The following is a 26,529-nucleotide window of genomic DNA, read 5'->3' as shown; positions in this document are numbered from 1 at the left end:
TATCCTTTATCCCATTTACCGCCTGCCTGCTCCCAGAGAACCCACAGAACGTCCACACAATGGAAGGGGTTCCTCCATTCCTCACCACCAGAGAACAGTCACTTCGTCTCGCCCTCCCTGTCAGCCAGCTGTGGTAGGTGGCCACAGCTGGTGTTTCAGCTGTACACATGTCCGAGGGACAGATTCAAGGATGGCCCTAAGTAGCCACTCAGGTATGTGTGAGATCCAGTTGCCCAACCCGCCCAAGTCTCTTGGGGAAGAGTCCAGAGCATCAGCTACGGCAGTGAGGACAAACAATAGCTTCTGAGGTGACCTGAGAGGCAGGAAGGGGAGGTGCCATGTTTTCCCGCCTGCCGGGAGCAGCCCTTGACATCTTACCTCCTTAGGCCTGCCACACTCCGCCCAGGAGACAGTTTATGTGCAAATGGGTGTGGCCCAGGATGGGCACCATACTGTTCGTGTGTGAGGCCCCAGCACCTATGTGTGGCCACCTTTCTGGAACTTTCTCAGCCTCGGCATTTGTGAACACACTAGGATGTGTTGCTGTCCAAGGCTCAGTACTGCTATCAGGCAGAAACAGAAAGGTAAGACTTGGTGTGTTCCCCTGTCAGACAGTCTGGTGGGGCAAGAAGGAGCACTTGCACACTCCTGATGGAGCAGTGTGTGTGGCTGCTGTTCTGAGGAGAGGGAGTGGGCAACTTAGTGTGAAGAAACAAACCCGGGGAGCATGTCCTTAAAGATAGTGTGTGCATGTGAGAAGCAGAAGCAGAAACAGAAAGTCCCTAAGGATGCACACGTGCACACACACAGGTATTCCAGGTAGCTTAGAAACAGGTATCTATACCCACCCAAAACTAGTGTCTGATTCACAGCGCAAATGGCTCTGTCTAAACAGAAAACTATCAACACTACACACACACACACTCACACACACACACACACAGAGAGAGAGAGAGAGAGAGAGAGAGAGAGAGAGAGAGAGAGAGAGAGAGAGTGAGTCTTGTGTGCAAGCCCTTTACATCATCTGTTAGGGAAAATACACATTCATACACACTAAGCCAGGTTGTTTATCATTTACACACAGACTTCCACTTGCCTCCCCTGAACTCCAAGGCTCAACACACACACACACACACACACACACACACACACACACACACACACACACTTACACACACAGGTGGGGGCGGTGAGTCCCCAGGACATGATACAACCCCTGGCAGTAATGGAGCCAGGAGATTCTGTGAGTTTGTCCTACATTACATGAGACGTGTGCCATGGTCTCTGGGCCTCCCTGGATCCTTTGAGGATGTGAATTATCCACACACACACCTCCCACTCCAAAGGTAGCAGACAGGAGAGAAGGTCAGTAGAGGAATTGCTTTTGCATTGGGTTTTCACACTTACAAAACTCCATGTACACACATTATATGGCCACAGATCTATACACACACACACACACACACACACACACACACACACACACACACACCCCTGTACTACACATATGTCTATTCACAGAAGACAGTTTAGGGCATGGTGGGCTGCTGTGTTATACTTGGGCGCAGTCTGCACAGCAACCGGATAGAGGGAAGATCAGACCACACACAGGACAGAGGTGGCAGCAAGAAGGGGCTCAAGGGATCTACATACATCTACACAAGTACACACACGCTGGGGTGTCCACACGTCTTGAGCATGTGCCCGCGGCATGCATGTTGGTGTGCATGTGTGATCACGCCTGCTGCTATCTATGTGCGGCAAGGTGGAGGTGGGATCCATGGCAAGGTGAGAGCCAGGGACTCCAGGGTCGGCATGAGGGTGAGAGGAGCTGGAACTGCCTGGGTCTGTTTTGGGAGTGAGCTTGGAGCAGGGGAGAGTGAAAGGGCGGTGGGGGTATTGCTCCCGATGTGTGGGGAGGGACCAAGGGAAGAGAAGGGTGGGGGGGCCTACAAGCCCAGTGTTCCCCCAATGGATGACGCCAAGACCACCCCCAGCACCACACAGCAAATGATGATCATGATTTTCTTCTGCAGGTGGAAAGATGAGTGCGGGAAGAGGGAGAGAGAGAGAAAGAGAGAGAGAGACAGACAGACAGACAGACAAATGAAGGAAGAGTTGGGACGTGGGACATGAGGAAAGAGAAGGGAGAGAAAAGAGAAACAGGAAGAGGTCAGAGCCAGAGATAAGGCCTCTCACCCATTTCATAACTGCCACACCCCACCCACTGATCTACCCCGCCATCGGGCCCTCCACTGGCTTACCCTCCTCGCCTTGCTCTGATATTTCACAGCTTTCTTGGTGTCGGACACAGCTCGTTCCACATAGTCCACGGAATGTTCCACATTGTATTCGATGCGGTCAATCATCTCGCCCTGCAGACAGAGGGAATGTGAAGAGGGAAGAGGGAGGGTCGGGTTGGAAAGGGCAACCTCGGGGCTCGGGGGCGGGGGAGGGGGGGCAGGGGGGGCGTCCCAGACTGGTGCAGCCTGTACCTGGCTCTCCACCAGCATGGCCATGTCCACAAACATGTCGTGCAGCTCTCGGATGCTGGTCTCCAGTTTGATGATCTCGTTGTGCCTTGTCTCAATCTCATTTAGTGCCTGCTTTGTCATCTGTGAGTCCATCTTGATCTAGGGGGCGGGAGGAAGAGAGGGCTGTGACCACCCTTTGCCCAGGTCACAGTTTCAACCTAACAGTTCCAGGGGCTGGGTTCAAATCCCTGGGCAAATCATTTATCCTCTCCTGGACCTTGTTAGCACCACCTAGAAAATATGGATCATAAGCTGGGTGTGGTGGCACGTGCCTTTGATCCCAGCACTCGGGAGGCAGAGGCAGGCGGATCTCTGTGAGTTCGAGGCCAGCCTGGTCTACAGAGTGAGTTCCAGGACAGCCAGGGCTACACAGAGAAACCCTGTCTGGACAAAAAAGAAAGGAAAGAATGAAATAAGAAAGAGAAAAGAAGAAAGGAAGAAAAGAAAAGAAGAGAGGTATGAATCATAATAGTGCCTATCTCAAAAGACTGTTGTAAACTGAGTGAGTTCTATAAAGGTGGTTTCCATGACACAGTGGAATGCCAGTGGGCAGAGGTCAACTTTTTTTCTTCCTCTTTTTTTGAGGCCGGTCTCTCCATATAGTCCTGGCTGTCTCGGAAACTATGAAGACCAGACTGGCCTTGAACTCACAGAGATCCTCCTGTTTCTGCCTCCCATGTGCCACTATGCCTGGCCAGAGGTCAACTCGTGCCCTCTAAAGTGAGACCTCTTGGAGTCACCCACCAGGCACCTCTCCAGTCTCACACAGAAAGACAGACAGCCCTGGGAGAGCTGTATTGGGAGGAGGAGGACTGTGTAACTGGCCCACAACCTATCTGCCCATTAATTAATGCAACAAAACCCAACTATTCAAATACCACTTCACTGCAAACTGTTAGACAGTCACGGTGAATTCTTTATACCTGGTCTACACCCATTTCCCAACGTCATCTGGCCACAGAGGCAGAAAAGGAGACAGGACTGGGCAGGCCAAAGCACATGTCCACAGGAGAAAGAGAACCTGGGTTTGGGGAAAACCCATCCACTCACATATAAACAGAACAGGGTCGTGTGGAAAACGTAAGCCAAACCAAAAGAAAAGCCTTCGAAAATGAATCACAGAGAATGCATGCTTCAGGAGGGGGAGTAGGCTGTAGATTCCTGCGGGTCTGGGGACAGGAGTATGCTGTCAGTCACCATACTGAAGAGCTCTGACTCAGAAATTAGACTATGGAGTCAAGTTCTTCGCAAATTATTTCACTTTCTGGCTCAATTTTCCTCATCTGTGAAATGGGCTACTTCTGAGATCATAGGGAAGATGAAATGAAGCCAGACAGAGTGGTTCGCCCATGTAATTCCAGCTGAGGCCGGAGGATTGGGAGTTTGAAACAAGCCTGGGCCACATAGCATGATCCCGTCTCAAAACACAAACAGAAAGTCCTGCAAGTGTAGAAATGCCTGGCACAGCGCTATTGAGCATTTTTAAGGAGGTGCCTTCCTGCCCTGCCCCCATGGAATCTCCCAGCTCTTGGTCCAAGTTGTCCATTGTCTGGGATTCCAGGATGGACGTGGTGGAGAGGCAAATGTTTTCCTGACAGAACCTGACCCGACCCCGGGGCTCACATCGTCAGTGAAGATGGCCAGCTTCCCGCTTTCCAACATGTCTTCCAGCTCTTCGTTGGTGGTAGTCCTGCCAGCTGTGGAGAGAAAGGACTTCCTGCTCAGGAAGCGGACCTGGGGTGGTGGGATGAAGGGAGCAGGAACCCAGGACCCACCCTTCCACCGGGCTCAGGCCAGGTGCTGGCTCCAGGGAGGAACCACCTGGAGGGGCCCTGTCCAGTGCTGGGAGTTTGGGGAGGGGAGGGGCGCACGCACTGATCTCCAGCTGCCGCTGGATGCGGTCCTTGCAGCGGTCCCGGTACTTGGACTGGGTTGCATTATACTCGGTCATTACCTCCACGAACTTCCGCGAGAGTGTGGAGTGCTAGGGAATTGGGAAAAGACACAGCAGGGGGTCAGGGCCACAAGGCTGAGAAGGCTGCAGCACCAGCCTCCCACGAATTCAAAACCGTATCCCCATCCTTAGCCCGCAGGCAACAATAGGTACCGCAGAGCTCTGCTCTCTGCCACAACCCCGCCCAAAGCCCCCGACAGAGACCACTCCCGCCCGGGCTGGTCCTCCGCACCCTGAGCCTACCTGGGTCTTGCGGATGCGCAAGTCTGCGGAGGAACGATTCAGCCCCTCTTCCTGCTCAATGCTCTGCTCGATCGCTGTGGGAAAGAAGGCACAGTGACAGGCTGCAGACCGGGGACGTGAAGGGGGACCGGGATCTGGGGTGTGGGAAGACATAGGTTCCAGGCTTGGGGAAGAGACACCATGCACCACGAAAGGGACTATGGTGAGGTATAGTTTTGCAGGCTGCCAAGTACACGGGCAGGGATCTGAGGGGGTTTCCTAAGGCAGGTAAGGAGAGAGACAGAGTCAAAAGGTCACCAGACAAGTTTGTTCTGATGGAAGGATTTTGCCTTGGGAAGAGCCCAAACCCAGGAGGGAATGAATATAGCCAGTCCACTAGAGGGGACACCCCCCACCCCAAAGCAGTCTCCAGTTCCTCTCATCTCTGAACAAGAAGCAAAACCCACCAACCTTTTTCTTTTTTTTTTTCTTTTTTGCTTTTAAAGACAGGTTGTTGTTACATTGCCTAGAACTTGTGGACTCAAAGACCCTTCTGCTTCAACTTTCTGAATAGCTGCTGCTCCTGCAGGCAAGACCTCGCTACCTTCTGACTTTTCGGTGGCCATTCTTTCCATGAGAATTCTATAGCTCATAGCTGGATGTTCTAACAGAGAAAACTAGGCTCCCCTTCTGCCCTGCTTGTCCTGGGAGTTCCTACTTCTTTTTAATTTTATTTTTTGGTTTTTCGAGACAAGGTTTCTCTGTATAGCTCTGGCTGCCTGGAACTCGCCCTATAGACCAGGCTGGCCTCAAACTCACAGAGATCCGCCTGGCTCTGCCTCCCGAGTGCTGGGATTAAAGGCGTGCACCACCACCACCGCCCGGCGAGTTCCCACTTCTAAAGGACGTTTTATACTGCTTTTGGACCATGTATTCCTGACTCTGTCACTCAGATTTCTAAGAAGAACTTGCAGTGACAGCTTCTTCAAGTGAGATCAGAAAATGCAGCAGGGATGAATCACCAAGGCTGCTTAGACTCGGGGCCTCTGGGCCAGTCCTCAGAGTACCACCTCTCTGTCTGACTGGCAGTGGGGGAGGAAGGCAGCTAGACGGCCCTCCAGGCTCTCCTGCAAGCGAAGGCAGGAACAATGTCTGAGCACTATCCTGGCTGCGCCAGTTCACAGAAAACACCAGACACACATGATTAGGGGTCCAGGGACCTGCTGGTCCTGCTGGGACGCATTATGAGACCTGGGGCTAGGGCCAGGGCTGGACAGAGGGGTCTTCTACAATTCCAGGAACTCAGTGGTATGGGTTGATATTTCACACTAGAAACTGGGGTTCAAATTCCTGGGACCACTCGTCAAGGTCACCCTGATGCCACCAATTGGAAAAAGATGGGAAAGATGGTTTGTTTCCTGGTCAGTTTCTTAACGCCTTCACTTTTCCTGTCTTCTGTCTGGACCTATTCCTGAACCCCTGACCACAAGGTTTTCCTCATGGTCTTCTAGAAAGTGTTCTAGATCAGGACACAATGGGTCTGAAGAAACCACTGAGTCCTGGACCTGGGACCCTCCGGCTCATCTCAGCCTACCAAGTGCTAAAATTATAGGGGCACACCATTATGCCTCCTGCAACCCGACTTTTGTGGTGTTTGTTTTGAAAATGTCACCTTATAACTCTGGCTATGTAGACCAGGCTGGCCTCAAACTGGTAGAGATCTACCTGCCTCTGCCTCCCTAGTGCTGAGCCAAAATGTGTGGGCCACCATGTCTGGCAACTTTGATGTTTTATATTTGAGATTCTTGGTAAGACTTCATCTGGAGAAAAATATTTTGCTGTCAAAAATAGAAGAAAAAAATTTTTTTATAACTGCTTCAGTTTCCCCCACCATAGGGACGAGCAAAGCGAGGACAGGAACTCTCCACAGTGAGTTGACATTGCAGGCTGGACTCCTCATGTAGATTGCGTGAACATGACCCCAGAGCAAACTCCCTGAGTACAAAGACCTTGTCCTTACAGGTCAGCATCAAAGGCTCACGCATGGCTTCCTCTTAAGTCCAAAAGGACACGAAGCTTGTTCCCTCATCCCCCCAGGTAAGGTCAGTGGTTTGGGGGACAGGCCCTCAGTAAAGCCTGTCTAAAGCCTAGCAACGGCCTCCGTGCTGCAGATCCTCGGTAACTGTCTTATGCTGCTGAATTACCATGGCACACAAGTAGCCGCTCCTTGATACTGCTATTCCTCTGGCACCAGCAGACAAGGAGGTTCCCAGCCCACAGTGCTGTGAGGGAAGGTGATTATTACCAGCACCCAAGTCCTTAAATTAGAGTGAATCCATGAGCATTTGGCAAGGCCCGCCTGCACGCATGCCAGCCCCTGATGTCAGCCACACAGTCCAATCTGTCCTGAGCCGAGGATACTAATACAGAAGCATTTGCTGAGCCACCCTACTGGGTGCTCAGTGTCGTGTTCAGAGCCTGTTCAGGACAAATGAGGACTGAACAAGATTTAAACCTCTTGGAGGAGTATGTTTCTTTCATTTCCTCCTCCCTTCCTTCCTGGATTTTTTGAAACAGGGTCTTGCTATCTAGCCCACATTTACCAGGAACTGTCCCCTTTCCTGTTACGGCGTCCTGAGTGCCGGGATTATAGGTCGTCACCACCATGACTGACTGGAAATCTGTATTTCTCTGATTGATGGCTCTCAGGTGCAGTTCAGGCGGAAACCCTACCCAGCTCACTTCCCTGTCACGTGTCTCCAAAGAATGTGGGCAAAAGTGGGCTTGTGCGTTTCTCACTGATGAGGAATCTGGGCCCCAGAAGCTTGTGAGCACTGCTTCCAGAGACCTGCTTGGTCCAGTGCAGGACAGAGATCTCTCCCGGAAGTTGCAGAATTGCATTCCTCACCTTTCAACTTGGACCGGACCTTGTTCGCCGTCTTTTTGATGTCTGCCGTGAGGTCCTCCAGCTCCTGTTTAGTCTCTGGGGGGGAGGGCAAAGAGGGAGGTGAGAAGCTGGACGGGGCCCCAACCCAAGTCCCCCGAAGCAGTACTCACTCTCATCCGGGTTGGGGGCGGCCAGGATGGCACTGTGCTGTTTCTTCACTTGTTCCACGTCCTCAGACAGTTTCTCGATGCAGCCTCGGATCTCTTCCACCTGGGACAGGGAATCAGTGACCCCTCAGCCCGGCTGGTGGGCCAGATGAGGGAATCAGGACAACTAGCCAGTGCTCCATGAAATGGGCCAAATCCAGAAGGCCAAGGAGTGTGCAGGAAAGAGGGGGGTGCACGGGGCAAAGGAAGTTGTTGGGAAGGGGCATTCTGGGCCAGGGCTATTGGAGGCTCTACCTGTTCAAAGAACTCGTCCATAAAGTGGTCTCGATCCACATGGACCACCTCCTCTTCATCATCACTGTCTTTTGCCTGGAGAGCAAAACAAGGCCGAGTCCGTGAGCAATCCCTATCCTGTCCCCAAGGCTGATGCTCTTGCTCTCTGGTCCTCTACCTGCCACACATACATGGATGGTCGCAGTTCTAGGCTCAGATACTAGGGAAGGGTCCTAGTCAGAAGGGATGGCAAGGACACAGTCAGAGCCAGGGCTGGATATCTTAAAGAACAATGTCTTAGATGCCCAGGTACCTTAAAGGGAGTCAGCTAGAGGTACTCTCTGAGGTAGGAACAGCCTCATGCATTCAGAGTCTCCCTGGAAAGAAAGCTGTGGCTATTGACTGTTGGATATGGACAAACTTCAGTATTTCAACAGCCAACTAAATGTCGTCCTTGTGGTGGTTGTCTCTGGTCTCCAGGGAGGATTCTAGAATGGTTTCCCAGGCTGTGATCCTTCCTACCATGTCCTGGCAGTGCTGCTCGGGTCCCCCTTTTCCCTGCCCCGACCTGACCATTCATTCCCTCACAGAAGGTCACGTCACTGCCAAGCTGCCCGTGGCTGATGCCAAGTTGAGCAAGCACAGCCAGGCCCAGTAAGGGCCATGTGGCGGCACTCTGACCTGCTTCCTCCCACACCTTCCTCCTCCTCCCACTGCTCTCTGCTATTGGAGACCCTTCTTCCCCCACCCCACCCCCACCCCCCACGCTGTTCACTCACTTTCTTCCAGTCCCTTCCAACCCTACACCCACCAACTCTCTCTGACTCGGATTTCCCAGTTGCAACCCGCAGCTGCTCAGCCCTCCACCCTCGGGGCTCAGAGACACAAAGGGATTTACCCACCCACACTGCCATCTCCAGGCAGACCAGTGACACAGACAGAAGCGCTGACACCCAGGCACACAGAAATAGGCCCCCCGACACCCACCCACATGGAGCCACACTGCCATGTTGACATTCACTGCACACAGACGCAGGCAGAGCTGCATTGCTGACACATGGACACACAGACCTGCAGCCACGTCCCCAGGACATGGAGGAGGGTGCTGCCTACTCACGCAACCTCAACAGCCCCAGGGCTGCGTTCTCACTCACTTGGGCGGAAGGCACAAAAGGGCTCCCCTGGGATCCCCACTCATCTCTGCTTGAGACAGAACTCTCAGGGCAAAGTTGAACACAGCCATCGACAGACATTAAAGTCTGGAGCCCTAATCAGCCCCAGTGGAAAGTTAAAGGGGTCAGCCTGAACCCCAGGCAGGTTGAGCCAGAGTTCAGACAGAACGTAGCCAAGAGAGCCTGCATGAGATCCAGACAGAAGCCAAAGAGCCGCTGCCTGAAGTGGAGCCACTGGGACCTGAAGCGGAGAGCTGCCCAGTCTGTAGCAGAGCCCAGACAGGCTAAGGAACTGCACTTGGCTCCGAAGTATCTGTTCAGGCTGAACCCGCACAAAGCCAGATGGGACGAAGATACAACCAAGACGCTGAGATCACTTGGGATCCGTAGAGCCCAGGCAGCTCTGGGACCAGCACAACCCAGAGGACACTTCCTGCTGCAGGCCAGAAAATCACCTGATTCTGCCCAGGTCTTGCTCAAACCAAACTTGATAGTCTCAAAAACCCTGCTAGGACTCCTGGCTTCTCCAGCCTCAACCTGCCCCCGGACTGCCCCCGGACTGCCCCCGGCAGATGTTGGCCCCCGGCAGATGTTGGCCCTGCAAGCCTGAGGAGAAGAGCTCATCTTTAGGATATACTAGTTTCTCACGGTGCTTTCCAGCTTCTCAGGCTCCAGGGCCACAGCTTCCTGCAGACTCTCCCGTCCTTCACCCTCCCACCCTGGACCAGCTTCATGCAGGTCAGGAAAACCTTTGCTGGTCTAGGTACCTAGGAACTTTCCTCTTCTCTGGCTCTTTCCCTTCCCATGCCAACTTGAGGAAGTCCTAAAGTCTGATTTCACTTTCTCCTGCTGTTTTCAAAGCCTCTTTCCTTAGCGTATCCAAGCTACCTATTTGTTTGCCCTTGAGAAGGGAAAAGAGGTAGAAGGGCATAAGTATGATTTGGTTTGGCTAACAGTTACAAAGAGAGCTAAAATTCCTCAGCGTGGACAAACACGTTCACATTCATAATCTCTTGATCCTCACCACCACAGCCCAGTGGGAAAAGCCGAACAAACACTGTTCCCATTTCACAGATGAAGGATCGCAGAGCCAGGGTGGGCAAAGGACAGTGATCTGCCCAAAGCAGAGTAGGACCAGGGACTAGGTCTGCTTCCCACAAGGCTCTGGTTGCAGTTGGTGCCCTAAGCACTCTGCCCTGGGTTCTCTTCCCTCCCAGGCCAGCTCCTGCTCGAGCCTCTTCAACCTGACAGCCCAGCCACAGTGCCATCTGCCAGTGCCTCCCGAAGGCATCTGACATTATTCTCCTTATCTCTTCCGATCTTCTTCAAAACTCTGTAAGGAGAGGCTGGAGCCATGGCTCAGCTGTTAAAAGTGTGTATTGATCTTGCAGAGGACACAAGTTTTGTCCTCAGCACCCATGTTGGGAAGCTCACAACCACCTGTATGTAATTCCACTCCAGGGGATCTGATACCCTCTTCTGGTCTCTGCAGGCTCCTGCACTGTACACACACACACACACACACACACACACACACACACACACACACACACAGAGAGAGTTAAAAATAAAATCTTTTTTAGAGCCAGGTGTGGTGATGCACACCTTAGTACTTGGGAGGCAGAGGCAGGTGGATCTCTGTGAGTTCAAGGCCAGCCTGGGCTACAGAGTGAGTTCCAGGACAGGCTCCAAAGCCACACAGAGCAATCCTATCTCAAAAACAACAACAAAAATAAAATAAAATCTATTTTTAAATCTTAAAAACAAAATAAAAACAGGTCCTGGGGCTGGAGAGATGGCTCAGAGGTTAAGAGCACTGACTGCTCTTCCAGAGGTCCTGAGTTCAATTCCCAGCACCCACATGGTGGCTCACAACCATCTATAATGAGATCTGGGTGCCGTCTTCTGGGGTGTAGGAATATATGCAGACAGAACATTGTATACATAATAAACAAATAAATCTTTAAAAAAGATAAAATTAAAAAAACAACAGGGTCTGGAGAGATGGCCCAGTGGTGAGGAGCACTGGCTGGCCCTCCACGGGATCCGGCCTCCATCCCAGTACCCACACGGCAGCTCACAGCCCTCTGGAGCACCCACCCCAGGGTGTCCAGACACCCTCTTCCGGCCTCTGGGGGCACCAGGCATGCCTGCGGTGAAGATGCAGACAAAACCCTCATACATAGGGAATAAAAAACTAACTCTGTGAGGAGTCAGGCATGGCGGTAAATACTTACAATCCCAGCATGGAAAGCCGAGGCAGGAGGACTGCCATGAGTTTGAAGCAACTGAGTTCCAGCTCAGCCTGAGCTACAGAATAAGATCCTAGAGAACAGACATATACCTGGCATGCTCATACTTCTAAGTACAGTAGAGGCAGAGTGAGGTGAATCTCTGTGAGTTCAAGGCCAGGCTGGTCTACCAGTCAGTTCCAAGCCAGACGGGACTACATTGTAAGACTGTCTAAAACAAACAAACATATAAACAAACTCTGTAATGACCACTGAGACAAACATTTAAACAGTTTTACGAAGTTCTGGGTGCTTGTCTGCATGTTCTGCACGTGCTCATCCATTTAATTCATTATAGATCTCTCTCTGTGTGTCTGTGTGTCTGTGTGCCTCTCTCTCTCTCTCTCTCTCTCTCTCTCTCTCTCTCTCTCTCTCTCTCTCTCTCTCTCGTGTGTGTGTGTGTGTGTGTGTGTGTGTGTGTGTGTGTGTGTGTGTATGGAGGGTTGGGTGGGGATGGAACCCCAGAACCTCATGCAAGCTAGGCAACACTCTATTACTGAGAGACCATGCCGGCTCTTGGTTTTCTGAGAGAGTCTTACGATACTCAGGGTAGCCTTTAACTTGGAATCCTCCTGCCTCTACTTCCTGAGTGCTGGGATTATAAACCACATGGCCACCAGACTTATTCATTTAATTCTTACAAGAGCCTCCTGAGACAGATGTTATCACACACCCCTTTCATAAGTGGGAAAACTTTAGGCAGAGAGAGGCCAATGAATCTGCTGCTGAACTGGCGCGCGGGCTTCCGCCTTCCAGGCCTCATACCTTCAAATGGCAACCTCCTCCCACAGGGGCAGCAGGAAGCAGTAAGTCGGACAGGGAAAGGCCTAATGCCACATGCGGGGAGTGTCTGGTGAGGGTGGACTGGGAGCTTCTGTGCCTCCCGTGTGGCAGATGAGGAGACAGCTCAGACAGGATGCTCTCTTGCCTGAGACTTCGCAGCAGACGAGGCCAGAGGTGGAGCTTGAAACGGGGACCCGTCAAGTCTCAAGGCTTCCCCATCCATCCTACTGACCGGTGGCAGTCCCTCTAGCCCTACCTGGCCACAGAGAGAGCTATTGTGCTCACTCTCTTCCCCTCTATTTCTCTGTCCCTTCACCCACTTCTTTCCAGAGTCTCACTATGTGGCCCAGAGTAGCCTTCAACTTGCAGCGATCCTCCTGCCTCAGCCTCTCAAGCGTTGGGATCACAGGTGTGAGCACATGTCCAGAATGCAGTTCCTCACATTTAATCTCAGCCACTCTACGAAGTAGATGTTCTTATTCCTATCTGACAGATAAAGAAACTGAGGCACAGAAAGATTATATAACTTGCCCGAGGGTGGTCATCCAATGAGGTGTTGGTGGGTGGCAGGGCACTCTTTGTCACTGTCCACCAACTGCTGACCACCTGGGAGGATCCAGGGGGTTAATAAGAGCTCCTGTCACCTTCTGAAGCTTCCTCGGCTCTGTGGGGGCATTCAATTCAATCCCCTAGCTTCCATCTGACTCCTTAACGTCAAGTTTTCCACAAAATCAGCAACAAGAGGGTTCTGGTGTGTGTGTTTTCATGTATGTGATGTTGGAGACTGAACCGAGGGTATCAGATACACACATGCTCACACACACTACCATATTCTGCCCATCAGGCTCCTGACCCCTGATGATTCTGCCCCTCTGCCCCCTTAGCTTGGGCCTCCACTCCCCATCTCCCACGGTCCAGCCTGGCTCCTCACTCCTTTGCCTCTGTTAGCCTACACAGCCCACCTGCTCCCTTCCTGATCTTCTTCCCGCCTCCCCAAGTCACTCATTCATCTAACAAATACGTATGATTGGCACTAGGGGTGAACAAGCCTGGGCAGGAAGGGCTTGCCTCCAAGGAGCTGAAGGGGTGTGTGTGGGGGGGGGGGGGGTAAACAGTGAAAAATGGGTAAGAGGGTGCCTAAGCCTGAGAGTCGCAGAGGGAGATAAACGGTGTGTGTGTGTGTGTGTGTGTGTGTGTGTGTGTGTGTGTGTGTGTGTGTTGGGAACATGCATGCTGGCACTTTATTCAGGTGGCCAGGGAGGGTCTTTCTGAAGAGGTGACATTGGAGTTGAGTCCGATCATGCTGCAATGTGGGAGAAGTTGGATGTAAGGCAACGGGAACAGTATCCTTGGGCAGAAGAAACACAGAACGCAAGGCAGAGAAAAGCCCAGTGCCCTGGAGGGGACGATCCACTCACTCTAGTCTCTGCCTGCTCCTGCCAGCCAGGAGGCCATCCTGCAGGCTTCCTGGCCTCCCCTCACCTCCCCTTCCCTCCCTGACCTCCCACCCCAAGCTGGCATATGTCCTCCTGTTTTCCCTCACTCAACCCTCTGATTGCTCTGTGTCTTGGTTGGCTTTCTTCTTGGACCCGAGACACTTAGTCAACTGAGGCGTCCCCACAGCGAGGTTCCAGGTCCAGCCTAATAGCACCTAGCTCCCAACCAAAAGTCTGGGCAACCTGAGACAGAAAGCCCTGGTTCCACACCAGCTCCGTCAACTGTGGCACCTCTGACCTCTGGCAAGTCTGTCTTTTTCCCTGTAGCCCTTGAGTAATTCCAAAATCAATTAGGTGTCATCCAAGTGGGCTTCCGTGATGCTCCAGAGAGAGTCAAAAGTCACCGGGGACTAGCAACCACACAGCACTGAGGTCTGAGGTACCCTGTACGAACCAACTCTGAATTCTCCAATAATCCTGTGCAACCAGGTAGTACCACTACACTCAAATTACATACGACGAAACTGAGGCTGGAATGTAGCTCAATAACAGTACCTGCCTGGTGTGTTCAAAACCCTCAGTTCATGCCAGCACCACACACAGACACACACACACACACACACACACACACACACACACACACACACAGACATACATACAGATAGAGATGCACACACACAGATACACACAGATATACACACACAGAGTCATACACACAGATACACACAGACACAGACATTCATACAGATAGAGATGCACATACATTTACACACAGATATACACAGACACATACACACAGACGCAGATGCACACAGACACACAGATACACACACAGACACATACACATAGACACAGATGCACACACACACACACACAAAGATATACACACACACAGAGAGAAATGCATACACACACACAGAGTCATACACACAGATACACACACATAGACATTCATACAGATAGAGATGCACACACATTTACACACACACATACACACAGATATACACAGACACATACACACAGACGCAGATGCACACAGACACACAGATACACACACACAGAGATACACATAGACACAGATGCACACACACACACACACACACACACACACACACACACACCAGGTTAAGTAATTTGCCCAAGGTCACACATGAAGTAACTGAGTTAGGACATAAGCCCAGACAGACAACCTGACTCCTGTGTCTGAGCCCTCAACCTCTGTAGGATAAACATATCTGAAAACTCCTTGGGAAGACTACAGAGCCCTGGCAAGACAACCAGGCCCGGCAGCTAGCATTCCTGAGGCCCCTTCACCACGTCCTCCTCCGGCCTGCTGAGTCTCTCCTGCTTTCCCATAGCTTGGCTTTCAACTCTGGCACAGACTCTTACACTCCAGACATCTGGAGCTCCTACCTACCCCACCCCGCCTGCACCCTCCCAAACCTCCACTCTCCCTAAGCTGTGACTAACAGCAAAGCCTTCAGTGTTCACCCAGCCCCCTCAGCCCCAGCCCTCCACATCATTTGCCTCCTGCCTCGGCCACCTGGCTTCCCCCCCACTCCTGCAACCCCCCTACCCCCCGGCTCCCAACAGCTCTGGCCACAGGTTTCTTCACCTCTGGGCAGGGAGCCCTGACTCAGAGGAGTACTCCCCACTCTTGGCTCCCTCTCCCGCAATTCTACCACAGTTCCACCCCCACTTTATCGCATTTCTCTAGGTTTGGGAATCATGGAATGTTCTTGGCTGCTGGGGATCTGAGTTCGAATCCTGTTTCCTCCCTTGCTTAGCTGTGTGGCCTGGGGAAACCCTTTAAACCCTCTGGGTTTTCGTTCTCCCAAATATTAGACGAGGCAGACTCTCTGTCTACCTTACCAGGAAGTTAGTTGGGATGCAATGGGATTGCCATGACAACCTGCTCTGCAAATGGCACCTGGAGGGGAGCTGGGATGCTGGGGCTGCGGGTCTGGGTTTGAATCCTGCCTTTTTCGAGCTCTGTAACTTTGGCCAAGTTCCTCTGTGGCCTTTCCTGTGAGATGAGATCATGCTAACACCAGCCTCACAGGACTGTCAGTAATCAGAGGTGATTTCCCATAAAGCACGCAGAGTTGACTTGCCATTGCCACTATCCTCCTCCTCACGCAGTAAATAATCCTTCCTATCTCCCCCCTCAACTGCCAGCCCCCCCCCCCCGCCTCCCCACTTCCACCTGCCTCCACAGGCAGTGCCTTGCTTCTGTGTCCCTCCCCGGTAGCTCCTGTGACCTGGGGTCCCCAACTCCAAGTCCAGCCTTTAGAGGCTTTCGAACAACACAGCCCTTTGTCTCCACTCTCAACCTGTGTTTCAAAGGCCGAAGGTGTAGCCCCAGGTCGGCTGGGCAGCCCGGAGGCCCCCGAGCCATTTGACCTGCCCGACACAGACACTGGCTTGATGACCTTGGGGCAGTCCCTTCCCATTCCTGCACCTCAGTCTCCTCATCTGTCAGATGGAATAGCAGTCTCTCGGAATTCTGGCATAGCCCACTCGATCGGGACACGGTGCCCAGTGGCTGCCACCACACAGCAGACTGCCCCCTCAACCTCCTTGGACCCATGTCATTCTCCAAACGGTTTCAGCGCCCTCCCTGCTCCGAAATCATTCTCATCAGGCCACGGCGGTCCCTCCAAAGAACAGCCTCCCCCTCAACCTCCTGACCTGCCCTCCCCCAGCCCTGCTGGCCAGCCTCCTGGAGCCTGGGCCCCGGCCGCCAGCAGCCTGCCCCTGGCTGCTCCCATGCCCCAGTTCCCCCAAGCACTGTGTGGTCTATGTCATACAACCCAATTCGGTGACCTGGTGGGTGGATCTTCCTCTCCTCTCCCACCTTTGGGGTCACCTCAGCTGAGGCTCTGGCCCAGGGGAACTCAGTTCTCCCCCACACTCCCCCCTGTAAGCAGTGCCCTCTCCCCACGGAGCAACACACCAGTGCGCTTGCGTGCACACACACACACACACACACACACACACACCACCACCACCAACACCTCCACACACTTCATTCACTGCTAGGTGCTAGCATCTAGTCCCAACCTGTGTCCTCCATAGCATCCCAAATCTGGGTCCTACTGGGCCCGGCCTGACCAGTAACCACCTCCATCCGTCCAATTTGACCAACCTGCTCCAGGGGTGATGGTGTCCCCCATTCCTCTCTTGACATTCACTCTCTCCCATCCCCAGGTTAGATCCCAGGACTCCCCTGGGCATACGGGCTGCCCAGGCCCCTGAGACCTCTCCTGCCCCCTTGTGTCTTAATGGCCTTCAACTCCATCCAGCCACTGTCCTCCAATTGCAGGTTCACTGGAGATATCAGGTGCCCGGAGATGTTAGGGTTCCCGGCTTCCAACCTCTAGTCTTATCATCTGCCCCCCCATGCCCCAGAATCTCCCCCACTCCATCCCCACGCGCTCCCCAAATACAGGGTCCCGCCTCCCCACCTCTCCCACCCCCTAGCTCACACTCCGCAGCTCCTGAGTCCGATCCTTCATCCTGCGACGGGCTCCTCCTCCCCTTCTTCGTCCTCCCGCCTCCGCTGCTTCTCTCTGCCTCCTGCCTCTGTGCTGGAGGCCGGGGTCTGGGGGCACCGGACTAGACCTCCGAGGGATGTGAGGGTAAGGTGCGCGGCGGGGGGGCGGGGAGCTGGGGCCAGGCAGAGGCAGGGGCCTGGGCCGACTGGGCTCTGCCTGGGCTGCGGTGGCGATGCGGCTGCGGCACAGGGTTGGATGGAGGGATGCGGGAGCCGAGGCGCGGGGGAGGGGGGCGGAGGGAGGTGAGGAGGAAGGGAGGGAGGGGGAACAGGAGGGGGCGGGGAGCAGGGGGCATGCGCAGCGCCCCGGGCTGGGGGCGCCTGGGGGTTGTAGTCCAGGGAGGGGCACCCACGGGAGGGGCACAGGGGAGGCCCAGAAGTGTGGGGGGCGGGGGCAGAGCCCAAGAAGCAGGGAGAGATGCAGAGGCAGGGACAGGGATGCTGGGTGAACCAGCAGAAAGAAGGTCTAAGGCAGTGAATTAAGGGAATAACCTGGGAGATACCGGTAGAGTGTATGTACGGGTGTCTCTGGGAGCCTACACAGGACCACTTTTATCCTGTCCCTTCGACTCCGCAGGAGGCTCTTTGGACTAGAAACAACAAGCCTGACCCTGTGTGTGGCTTTTGCTTACTGAGAAGGACATGCGGCTTCTTCTGTACATCCTTCGTCACCCTACCTGGGAGTGCCCTGGCGCTGGTGGGTTTCAGCTTGCCTACCCACAAGAACAGGGTGGTCACTACCTTCGGAGACCTTCTGGTCTGGCATTTTAGGTAGCTCTGATAAAAATGGCACTTGCCCTGGCCTAGGATGATTCTCGGTGGTATATGCTCGCCTAGCATGCCTGCAAGGCCCTGGGTTCCACCTCCCAACACCGGGGGTGGGGGTGGGGGGGGTGCAGAAGGAAGGAAGATCTCTGCTGAGTCTTGAAATCTTGAATCTAGCGCCTCAGAAGCTCCAGTGAGCCCTCCACCCTCCACTCTTCCTCTCTCCATCTCATCACTTAAGAATACATCCATTCTTCCTTTCCTCGGCAGTGGGCTTGGGACTCCCAGTGGGGTGGGCTTTGACCTTGTTTTTGCCAAATACCCACTAACTACCCTGAGACACCATTTGTCTGTGTCCTAGCAGGACCAAACATCCATGACCTTCAACAGCTCCTAAACCCAGTGGCCTTCTTGTGAAAACTCTCCCCTCCTTGTATCCTTGCCTGCCTCCTGTCCCATCACCTCAACCTCCGGGGTCTGTCTCCCATCTCCTTCCAGGCTCCTCCTCTGTCCTGTGACCCTCAGTCAAGGTTCCTGGGTGCTAGCCTAGGGTCTCATCTTCCTTTTGAACCCTTTGACTTCATCTACACATGTGTATGCAGGTGTGCTCACGTGTACATGTGCACACATGCAGGTCAGAGGTCAGTGGTGGGTGGCTCCTGACTCTCCGCCTTACTTTTAGCTTTTGAGACAAGATCATGCACTGATCCCGCAGCTTACCATTTTAGCTATAATGATTGACCAAGAGCCCCTGGAGCCCCCGTGTTTCTGTGCCCCCGGGTTACAGATGTGTGCTGCTGTGCACAGCTGTGGATGCTGGGTATCTGAACTCAGGGACACATCATCTGCTGAGTCCAGGTTCTCATCTTGCTCTACCACACCTTTCAGTACCTTCGTGTCTGTAGCATCCACCTGTACCTGTGGACTAGATCCTTCTCAGAGGAAGGCCCTACTATAGCCTGAGGCCAGGAGCACAGAGACACGGAATCAGAGGTGTCAGGCTTACCTGTAGAGAGCAAGGCAGCACTGTGGTGAGGGGACCCCACAGGGTCAGCCTTGGCTGCTAGAAGTGCTTCTTCCCGTTCTCCATCAAAGCTGACATCTCTGTCCACCCAGCTACTCAATGGAGGCAGACTCCGTCCCTGACTCACCACCACAGCGCTGCTGCCATGGGTATCCATCATGTCCCACATGCTACACGGCAACTCATCAACCTCCTAACCACTCCTGCTATCCCAAGTGTACAGATCAGCAAACCCGCTCCAAAGGATTAAGCAGTGTGTCCGGTGTTACAGGTAGAGCTCTCTCTGGCAGCTTCTCCCTCCCTCCTAATGCTGGAGATGGGAGTTGGCTTGTCACATGCCGGGTAAATGCTCTACACTCAGCCCTGGTATGCCACATCCTGAACTTCCTCCCATCCTCACGACCTCAGCTCAGTCTGGGCTCTCAGCACCTTCCTCTCACCTGGACCACCAGGGACACTTCCTCAACGACCCTCCCTCTTGAAGGCCCTTTCCTTTATATCCCTCTTCCTCCCTGGGCTCTGGGATGATTGTCTCCAAGCTGTCTGGGTATGCTAATGATTGTACCCCCACCTCCCACACTAGCACTCAGGAGGCAGAGACAGGAAGATGCCAGGTTGAAAGCCAGCCTGGCTATATAGTGGGACTTTGATTCAAAAAGACAAATGGGCTGTCGAGACAGTTCAGCAGTTAAGAGCGCTGGGTGTTCCTACACAGGACAAGCTTCAGATCTCAGCAACCCCATGGCACTGACAGCTGCCTGTATCGCCTGTCCCAGTGGATACAATGCCCTCTTCTGGCCTCCATGGGTACTGCACCCAGGTGGTGCATTTACACACACACACACACACACACACACACACACACACACACACGGGCAAAACACTCACACTTAAATACAAATCTTTAAGAGCTGGAAAGATGGATCAACAGTTAAAAGCAGTTGCTGCTCTTGCTGAGGACCCAGGTTCAGTTCCCAGTACCCATGTGGCACTCACAACCATCTGTGACTCTAGTCCCAGAAGGGTTGATGCCCTCTTCTGGCCTCCTCAGGCACCAAGTACACATGTGGTACATGTACATACATACAAACAAAATATGCATAGATAAAAAATAAAAATAAGTCTCTAAAATGAACCATTTTGTTACATCAACATCACCTCCTTTTCCCATCACCTCCCTTCCTGCCAAGAAATCATAGCCTCCACACATCTTTGAGCCTCTTGCTGTGTGTGGCATAGTACTGAGTCCTTTCTCTGACAGTCACACTTTCATCCTATGTCTTTTTGTTTGTTTGTTTGTTTTGGTTTTTGGTTTTTTGATACAGGGTTTCTCTGTGTAGCTTTGGAGCCTGTCCTGGAACTCACTTTGTAGACCAGGCTGGCCTAGAACTCACAGAGATCCTCCTGCCTCTGCCTCTTGAGTGCTGGGATTAAAGGCATGCACCACCACCGCCCGGCTCATCCTATGTCTTAGTTAAGGTTTTATTGCTGCGAAGAGACACCGTGACCATAGCAATTCTTATAAAGGAAAATATTTAATTGGGGCTGGCTTACAGTTCAGAGGTTTAGTTCATTAGCATCATGGTGGGAAACATGGACAGCATGCAGGCAGACATGGTGCTGGAGAAGGAGCTAAGAGTTCTGTATCTTGATCAACAGGGAGCAGAAGGCCTCACCAGTGACACACTTCCTCCAACAAGGTCACACCTACTCTAACGAGGCCACACCTCCAAATAGTGCCACTCCCTTTGGACCAAGTATTCAACACATGTGGCTATGGGGGCCATTCCTGTTCAAACCACCACATCCTGTGAGGCCAGATTCCAGCCTGCCACCAGCATAGCACAGGCCTAACTGCTGTCTACATTTTCCCAGGAACTGACACAGGTCAAGTACAAAGTAGATGCTCACCGGAAATCTGAATAAAAGGCATGCTGACTCACATCTTTGCCCAGGAAGAAAGACAAAGAAAATAAGCCCAACGAAGTTGGTAGATTTGTCTGTTGTGCTCATTGCTAATTTCCCTGTGGTTTTGTGGGTCCTTGAACATAGTGAGTACACGGTGTTTGTTAAGGTGATGAATGAGTGAATAGAGTGAATGGACACTGGCAAACACAAGATATGAGGGCACTTCTGTCATTGTCCAGGAATTTATTTATTTAACCTGGAACCTTGGGTGTGATGAACAAGTACTTCAGCATTGGGCTACATTTGAAGTCCTTATTTTTAAAGATTATTATTATTATTATTATTTGAGTCGGGCTCTCATTATGTAGCTTTGGCTGGCCTGGAACTTGTTATGTAGACCAGGCTAGCCTCAATCTTACAAATATCCACTTGCCCAAAAGCATATGCCATCATACCTGGCTAAGATTTATTATTTTTTTTTAATTTTTTTCTTGGAATTATTATTATTTTTAATATGTGTGTATATCTATCTGTTCATGTACGTGAGTGCAGTTGCCTATGGAGACCAGAGGTATTGGATCCTCTAGAGCTGCAGTTACAGGCGGTTGTGAGCTGCCCAACGTGGGTGCTGGGAACCAAACTCAGAGCCTCTGCAAGTGTAGCATGCTCTCTTAACTGCTAAACTGTCTCTCTAGTCCCCCTTTTTAAATTTTTTAAATAATACCTATTTTACATATGTTTCAGTCACATGTATGTATGTGCACCATGTGTGTGCCTGGTGCCCACGGGGGTCAGCAGACAGCATCAGATCCCTTGGAACTGGAGTTACATACAGATGGTTGTAGCCACCATATGGATACTGGAAACTGAACCTGGGTCCTCTGCAAGAGCAGCCAGTGCTCTTACCTGCTGAGCCATCTCTCCAACCTCTCCTTTTAATTTTTTATTTGGAGATAGAGAACTGCTAATTTGCTGAGGTGGACTCTGAACTTTCTATCCTTCTGCTGTAGCCTCCCAAGTAGCTGTATTTAAAGGTGTGTGCCAGAGCCAGCAAGGTGGCTCGGGTAGAGACAGTCGCTGCATCTCAGATCCCCCTGGACCCATGGTGGAGGGACAGAGTCCACTATTGCAGGTGGTCCTCTGGCCTCCACTCGCCCTAGGGTACACGCACACTCATACACGCGACAATGAATCCCTTAGAGGTGTCGGCCACCACGCTCAGGTTGTTCGTTGACCTTCTGCTGCTTTTTGTGTCATTTGCTTGTGGTGCTCAGGATTGGTCCATGCCCCTGAATAGGCGAGCCAAACACTGCATCATCTCGCCAGATCTTTATGACTTCCATTCAACACATCCAGGATCACTTGAAATCTACCGAATAACTATGAGGTGAGTCTGCATCGTGCATCAGTTTCTTTCGCAGTTTCTCTACCTGAGTGACCCTACCAGACGGCCCCTGCTCAGAACTGTCCCTGTCCCCCATCGCTCACACGCTGCCATTTCTTAAACACCTTGACTCCTGTCTCAAGCCATTCATTCCCATACGCCTTTCCTCAAGCTCCTGGAGGTCCCTTCTCTATCATAGCCTTCACAGCTTAGCTTCTCCAGTTTTTCTGAACTCCTATGGAGTTCGAGGGAAAGCCTATTAGATGGTCTAGCCTCTTTCCTAGAAATCCTGATTCCATAGATGTGGCCTGGGACTAAGGAACCTGAGTTCTTAGCAGTTACCTCTGAGGACTTCTTTGCAATTGAGTTTGAGAATTGTTGGATATATTAGGTTAGCCAGGTTGTGTTTCAGAAACAAAACAAAGAGCCCTCCAACCTCGAGTGATTTAAGACTACAGAGATGTAGGTTGGGTGTGGTGGAGCATGCCTTTAATTCCAGCACTCTGAGTTTGAGGCTAGCCTGGCCTCCAGAGTTCCAAGGACAGTCAAGGCCACACAGGGAAACCCACCTTGGAGACAAACAGACTGTGAGATTTGGTTACTTTCTAGAGATTCTCTTCTCTCTCTCTCTCTCTCTCTCTCTCTCTCTCTCTCTCTCTCTCTCTCTTTTTGTGGGGGTGGGTTTCGAGACAGGGTTTCTCTGTGTAGCCCTGGCTATCCTGGAACTCTCTTTGTGGACCACCCTGGCCTCTGTTTCCCCAGTGCTGGCATTAAAGGCGTGCACCACCACCACCCGGCTGAGATTGTGTTCTTAAAGAAGCCTCAGTGGTTCAGGTGGAGCACATATGCACAGCTGATCCACCTGTGAACTTTCAGTTAAATCTCTGTCCCATCTACAGCACAGCACCTGCCTCAGCTTGCCTGTCTGGGCACATGTGAACAGCCGTGGGGCCAGAGCATCCATCTGCTAGTGTCTAAGGAAGCTCTGCTCCGTGCTCATCATGCTTCCACGGTGAGTGAAGCGGACATCAGGTCTGCCCTGTGGAGTGAGTGCCTGCCTTTTCTGAACCCCAGTGTCTAAGGTCTAAAACAACTCTGACACCTTCTGGTTTGGGCACGGAGAGAGGACTCACTGAGAAAATGATCATGAAAGTCACTTGCAACAGGGGATCTCAGTTCAAGCAGCCATGAAAGAGCCTGGGACTCTGGTGTGTCCCCTTCCTGTTCCTCCGTCACTTCAGCCTGTTTCCAGGTTTATCCCATCAGACCTTGGAATTTGGTTTTATGTCCCTCTCCTCATCACATTTATTGCCTCATCAAACTGTTATGAACCTGAATGTGACTATAATATTATTAATAATAGTGATGATCTTTCTATGCCAACTTAAACATTAATAAAGAATATTTACTAATTAAAATAGTAACGATGCTGGTGACATATCATTCTTACATAGTGCTCATCAGGTACTGAGCTTTGTTTGTTTGTTTTGTTTTGTTTTGATTTTATTTTGTTTTTCTTTTTTTAATTCTTTTCTTGTTTGTTTGTTTTTTTAATTGTAGGTTTTTTTAAATTTACTTATTTTTATTTTATGTGCATTAGTGTTTTGTCAGATACTCTGGAACTGGAATTACAGACAGTTGTGAGCTGCCATGGGTTGCTGGGAATTGAACCTGGGTCCTCTGGAAGAGCAGCTAATGCTCCTAACCACTGAGCCATCTCTCCAGCCCCCAAGCTCTGTTTTAAATATGTTGTAGGCATATTTACTCTTCCAATGACTGTCTGAGGTTACTTCTATTATCTCCATTTATAGATTAGGAAATGAAAGTACAAGGGCTGAGGCAGCTTGCTCCTCCAGCAGGAGCTGACATTCCATCCAGATAAAGCCAAATATCCCCTTAGTCACCCGGTCTCTGCCTCCAGAGGAGCCCTTCAGCGTGTCTGTGCCGCAAAACCCAGTTACACGGTAAAGACTAAATTACGGCCCTGCCTTTCTAGATGTGTTCTGGAGAACTAATAACTTCCAACGTCCAGTTTCCCTGTCCACTTACATGGTGCAGAGACCATTAATTTAGGACTTCTTTTTAAAGTTATTTTGTTCTTAATTACGTGTATATCTGTGTGCTGGCTAGTCTTCTGTCAACCTGACACCCAAACTAGAGTTATCTGAAAGGAGGGAACCTCAGTTGAGAAAATGCCTCCATAAGCTCTGGCTGTAAGGCATTTTCTTAATTAGTGATTGATGGGGGAGACCCAGCCAGCCCACGGTAGGTGGGGCCATCCCTGCACTAGTAGTCCTGGGTTCTATAAGAAAGCAGGCTGAGTAAACCATGGAGAGTAAGTCAGTAAGCAGCACCCGCCCATGGCCTCTGGATCAGCTCCTATCTCCAGGTTCCAGCCCTGTTTGAGTTCCTGTCCTGACTTCCTTCAGTGATGAACAGTGATATGGAAGTGTAAGCCAAAGAAACCCTTTCCTCCCCAACTTGCATTTGGTCATGGTGTTTCATTGCAGCAATAGAAACCCCAAGTAAGACAATGTGTTTGCATGTGGATATGTGCGTGTGAGTGCAGTGCCCATGAAGTCTTGAGCTACAGGTGGTTGTGAGCCCCTCAGTGTTGGTGTTGGGAACTGAACTCTGGTCTCTGCAAGAGTAATATATTCTGCTAACTTCTGAGCCAATGCTACAATTCTAATTTAGGACTTCTTTACAGTCTTTCATTAAATTGAAATACTTAGCCAAGTGTGGTAGTTTATGTCTGTAATCTCAACATGGAAGACACTGAGGCAGGAGGATTGCCATAAATTAAGAGGTAACCTGGGCTACATGGTTAGACCTTGTCTCAAATCAAACAATGTATAGTCATTCTCGGCAGCATACACTTCCAGTCCCAGCTACATGAGGGGCTGAGAAGGAGGTTCTCTTGTGCCCAAGAGTTCAAGAGTTCAAGGCTAGCTGACTACTAGCAAGATCACCTCCCTGCTGACCCCACCATGTAGTCCAGGCTGGTCTCAAACTCAAAGAGACCTGCCTTTACCTCCTGAGTGTCGGGCTAAAGGCTTGTGCCAACACTCTATTCTCTGGGATAGCAGCAAGTGCTCTTCACTGAGAGTTAGTCTCCAGTCCACATCTTTAAAATAACTCTTTCTGGAGGAGGAGGGGCTGAAAAGATGGCTCAGCAATTAAGAACACTGCCTGCTCTTCCAGAGGACATGGGTTCAGCTCCCAGAACCAACAGAGTGGCTCATAATTGGCTGAAACTCCAGGTGCAGAGGATCCAACATTCTTTTCTGGTCCCCATGGGCACCAGGTACAGACATGCATGCAGGCAAAACACACTACACATGAAATATTAAAAGGAAATGTTACATTGAAAATAATAATTTGCCGAGCATAGTGGCGCACATCTTTAATCCCAGCACTTGGGAGGCAGAGCCAGGCGGATCGCTGTGAGTTCAAGGCCAGTCTAGTCTACAGAGCAAGTTCCAGAATAGCCAGGACTGTTACACAGAGAAATCCTGTTTTGAAAAACAAAACAAAGCAAACAAACAAACAAAACAAAACAAAAACCTAGGATTGAACCTCAGTTTTGTACATTAGGCAAATATCTACTATGCCTTTTCCTAGCCCTGAAAGGTTTGCTCTTATTTCTATAAACAGTATTCCCTACATTTCCATCATAGTTTACTGCTATGACTTACAGTCATGACTGTTTTAAAGTCTTTCTCTTATGCTAGCAAACTTACTTGACATACAGGCAGAATGAGAGACCTAGGCACGGACCCGGAGCCTCCTGCCCTTCTATGTGGGACCATGTCTGACAGGCTCCATCCTTCCAGTGGAGGTTCCTCTCCATCCCCCAGGCTCAGTGTGTCTCTATGATTCCTAACTTCTCTCTCAACCTCCAAAGCCAGAGATCTTTTCACAGCACTCGATTTTCCCTGGTGTGTCAGGTGATTGTAAAAATATTCAAACACATGACACTCGGAATGTGAATGGCACTTCTATGTAGTGTTTTACATGTTACGCTCTGGCACATCCAGCTGTGGTGGCCACCATGGGATCTATGCTCCATGAAAATCTGATCATGGCATCGTGTTAATGTTTATACCTTCCTGCATCCATTCCTATGTAGAAGCTCTGGCCCCCCTGTGACAGAGCCTCTGGCAGGTGCTT

General features: G+C 51.3%; 1 protein-coding gene across 1 annotated transcript; it reads right to left on the bottom strand.

Annotated features, from left to right (window-relative positions):
* Positions 1 to 1,537: 1,537 nt before the first annotated feature.
* On the bottom strand, positions 1,538 to 17,400 carry Stx1b (syntaxin 1B). Its single transcript, XM_059250831.1, has 10 exons — positions 17,208 to 17,400; positions 8,059 to 8,133; positions 7,768 to 7,867; positions 7,619 to 7,693; positions 4,732 to 4,805; positions 4,410 to 4,518; positions 4,158 to 4,231; positions 2,496 to 2,633; positions 2,265 to 2,375; positions 1,538 to 2,030 (listed from the first exon to the last, which is right to left on the bottom strand). Exons 1-10 carry the CDS (start codon positions 17,235 to 17,237, stop codon positions 1,950 to 1,952), a joined length of 867 nt encoding a protein of 288 aa, XP_059106814.1. The 5' UTR covers positions 17,238 to 17,400; the 3' UTR covers positions 1,538 to 1,949.
* Between the last annotated feature and the right edge of the window lie 9,129 nt (positions 17,401 to 26,529).

The sequence above is a fragment of the Peromyscus eremicus genome, chromosome 1 (genome assembly GCF_949786415.1).
Source record: "Peromyscus eremicus chromosome 1, PerEre_H2_v1, whole genome shotgun sequence".
Classification (NCBI taxonomy): Eukaryota; Metazoa; Chordata; class Mammalia; order Rodentia; family Cricetidae; genus Peromyscus; species Peromyscus eremicus.
Note: the sequence above shows the minus strand (reverse complement) of the source record. Positions and strands in the feature narration are given on the sequence as shown.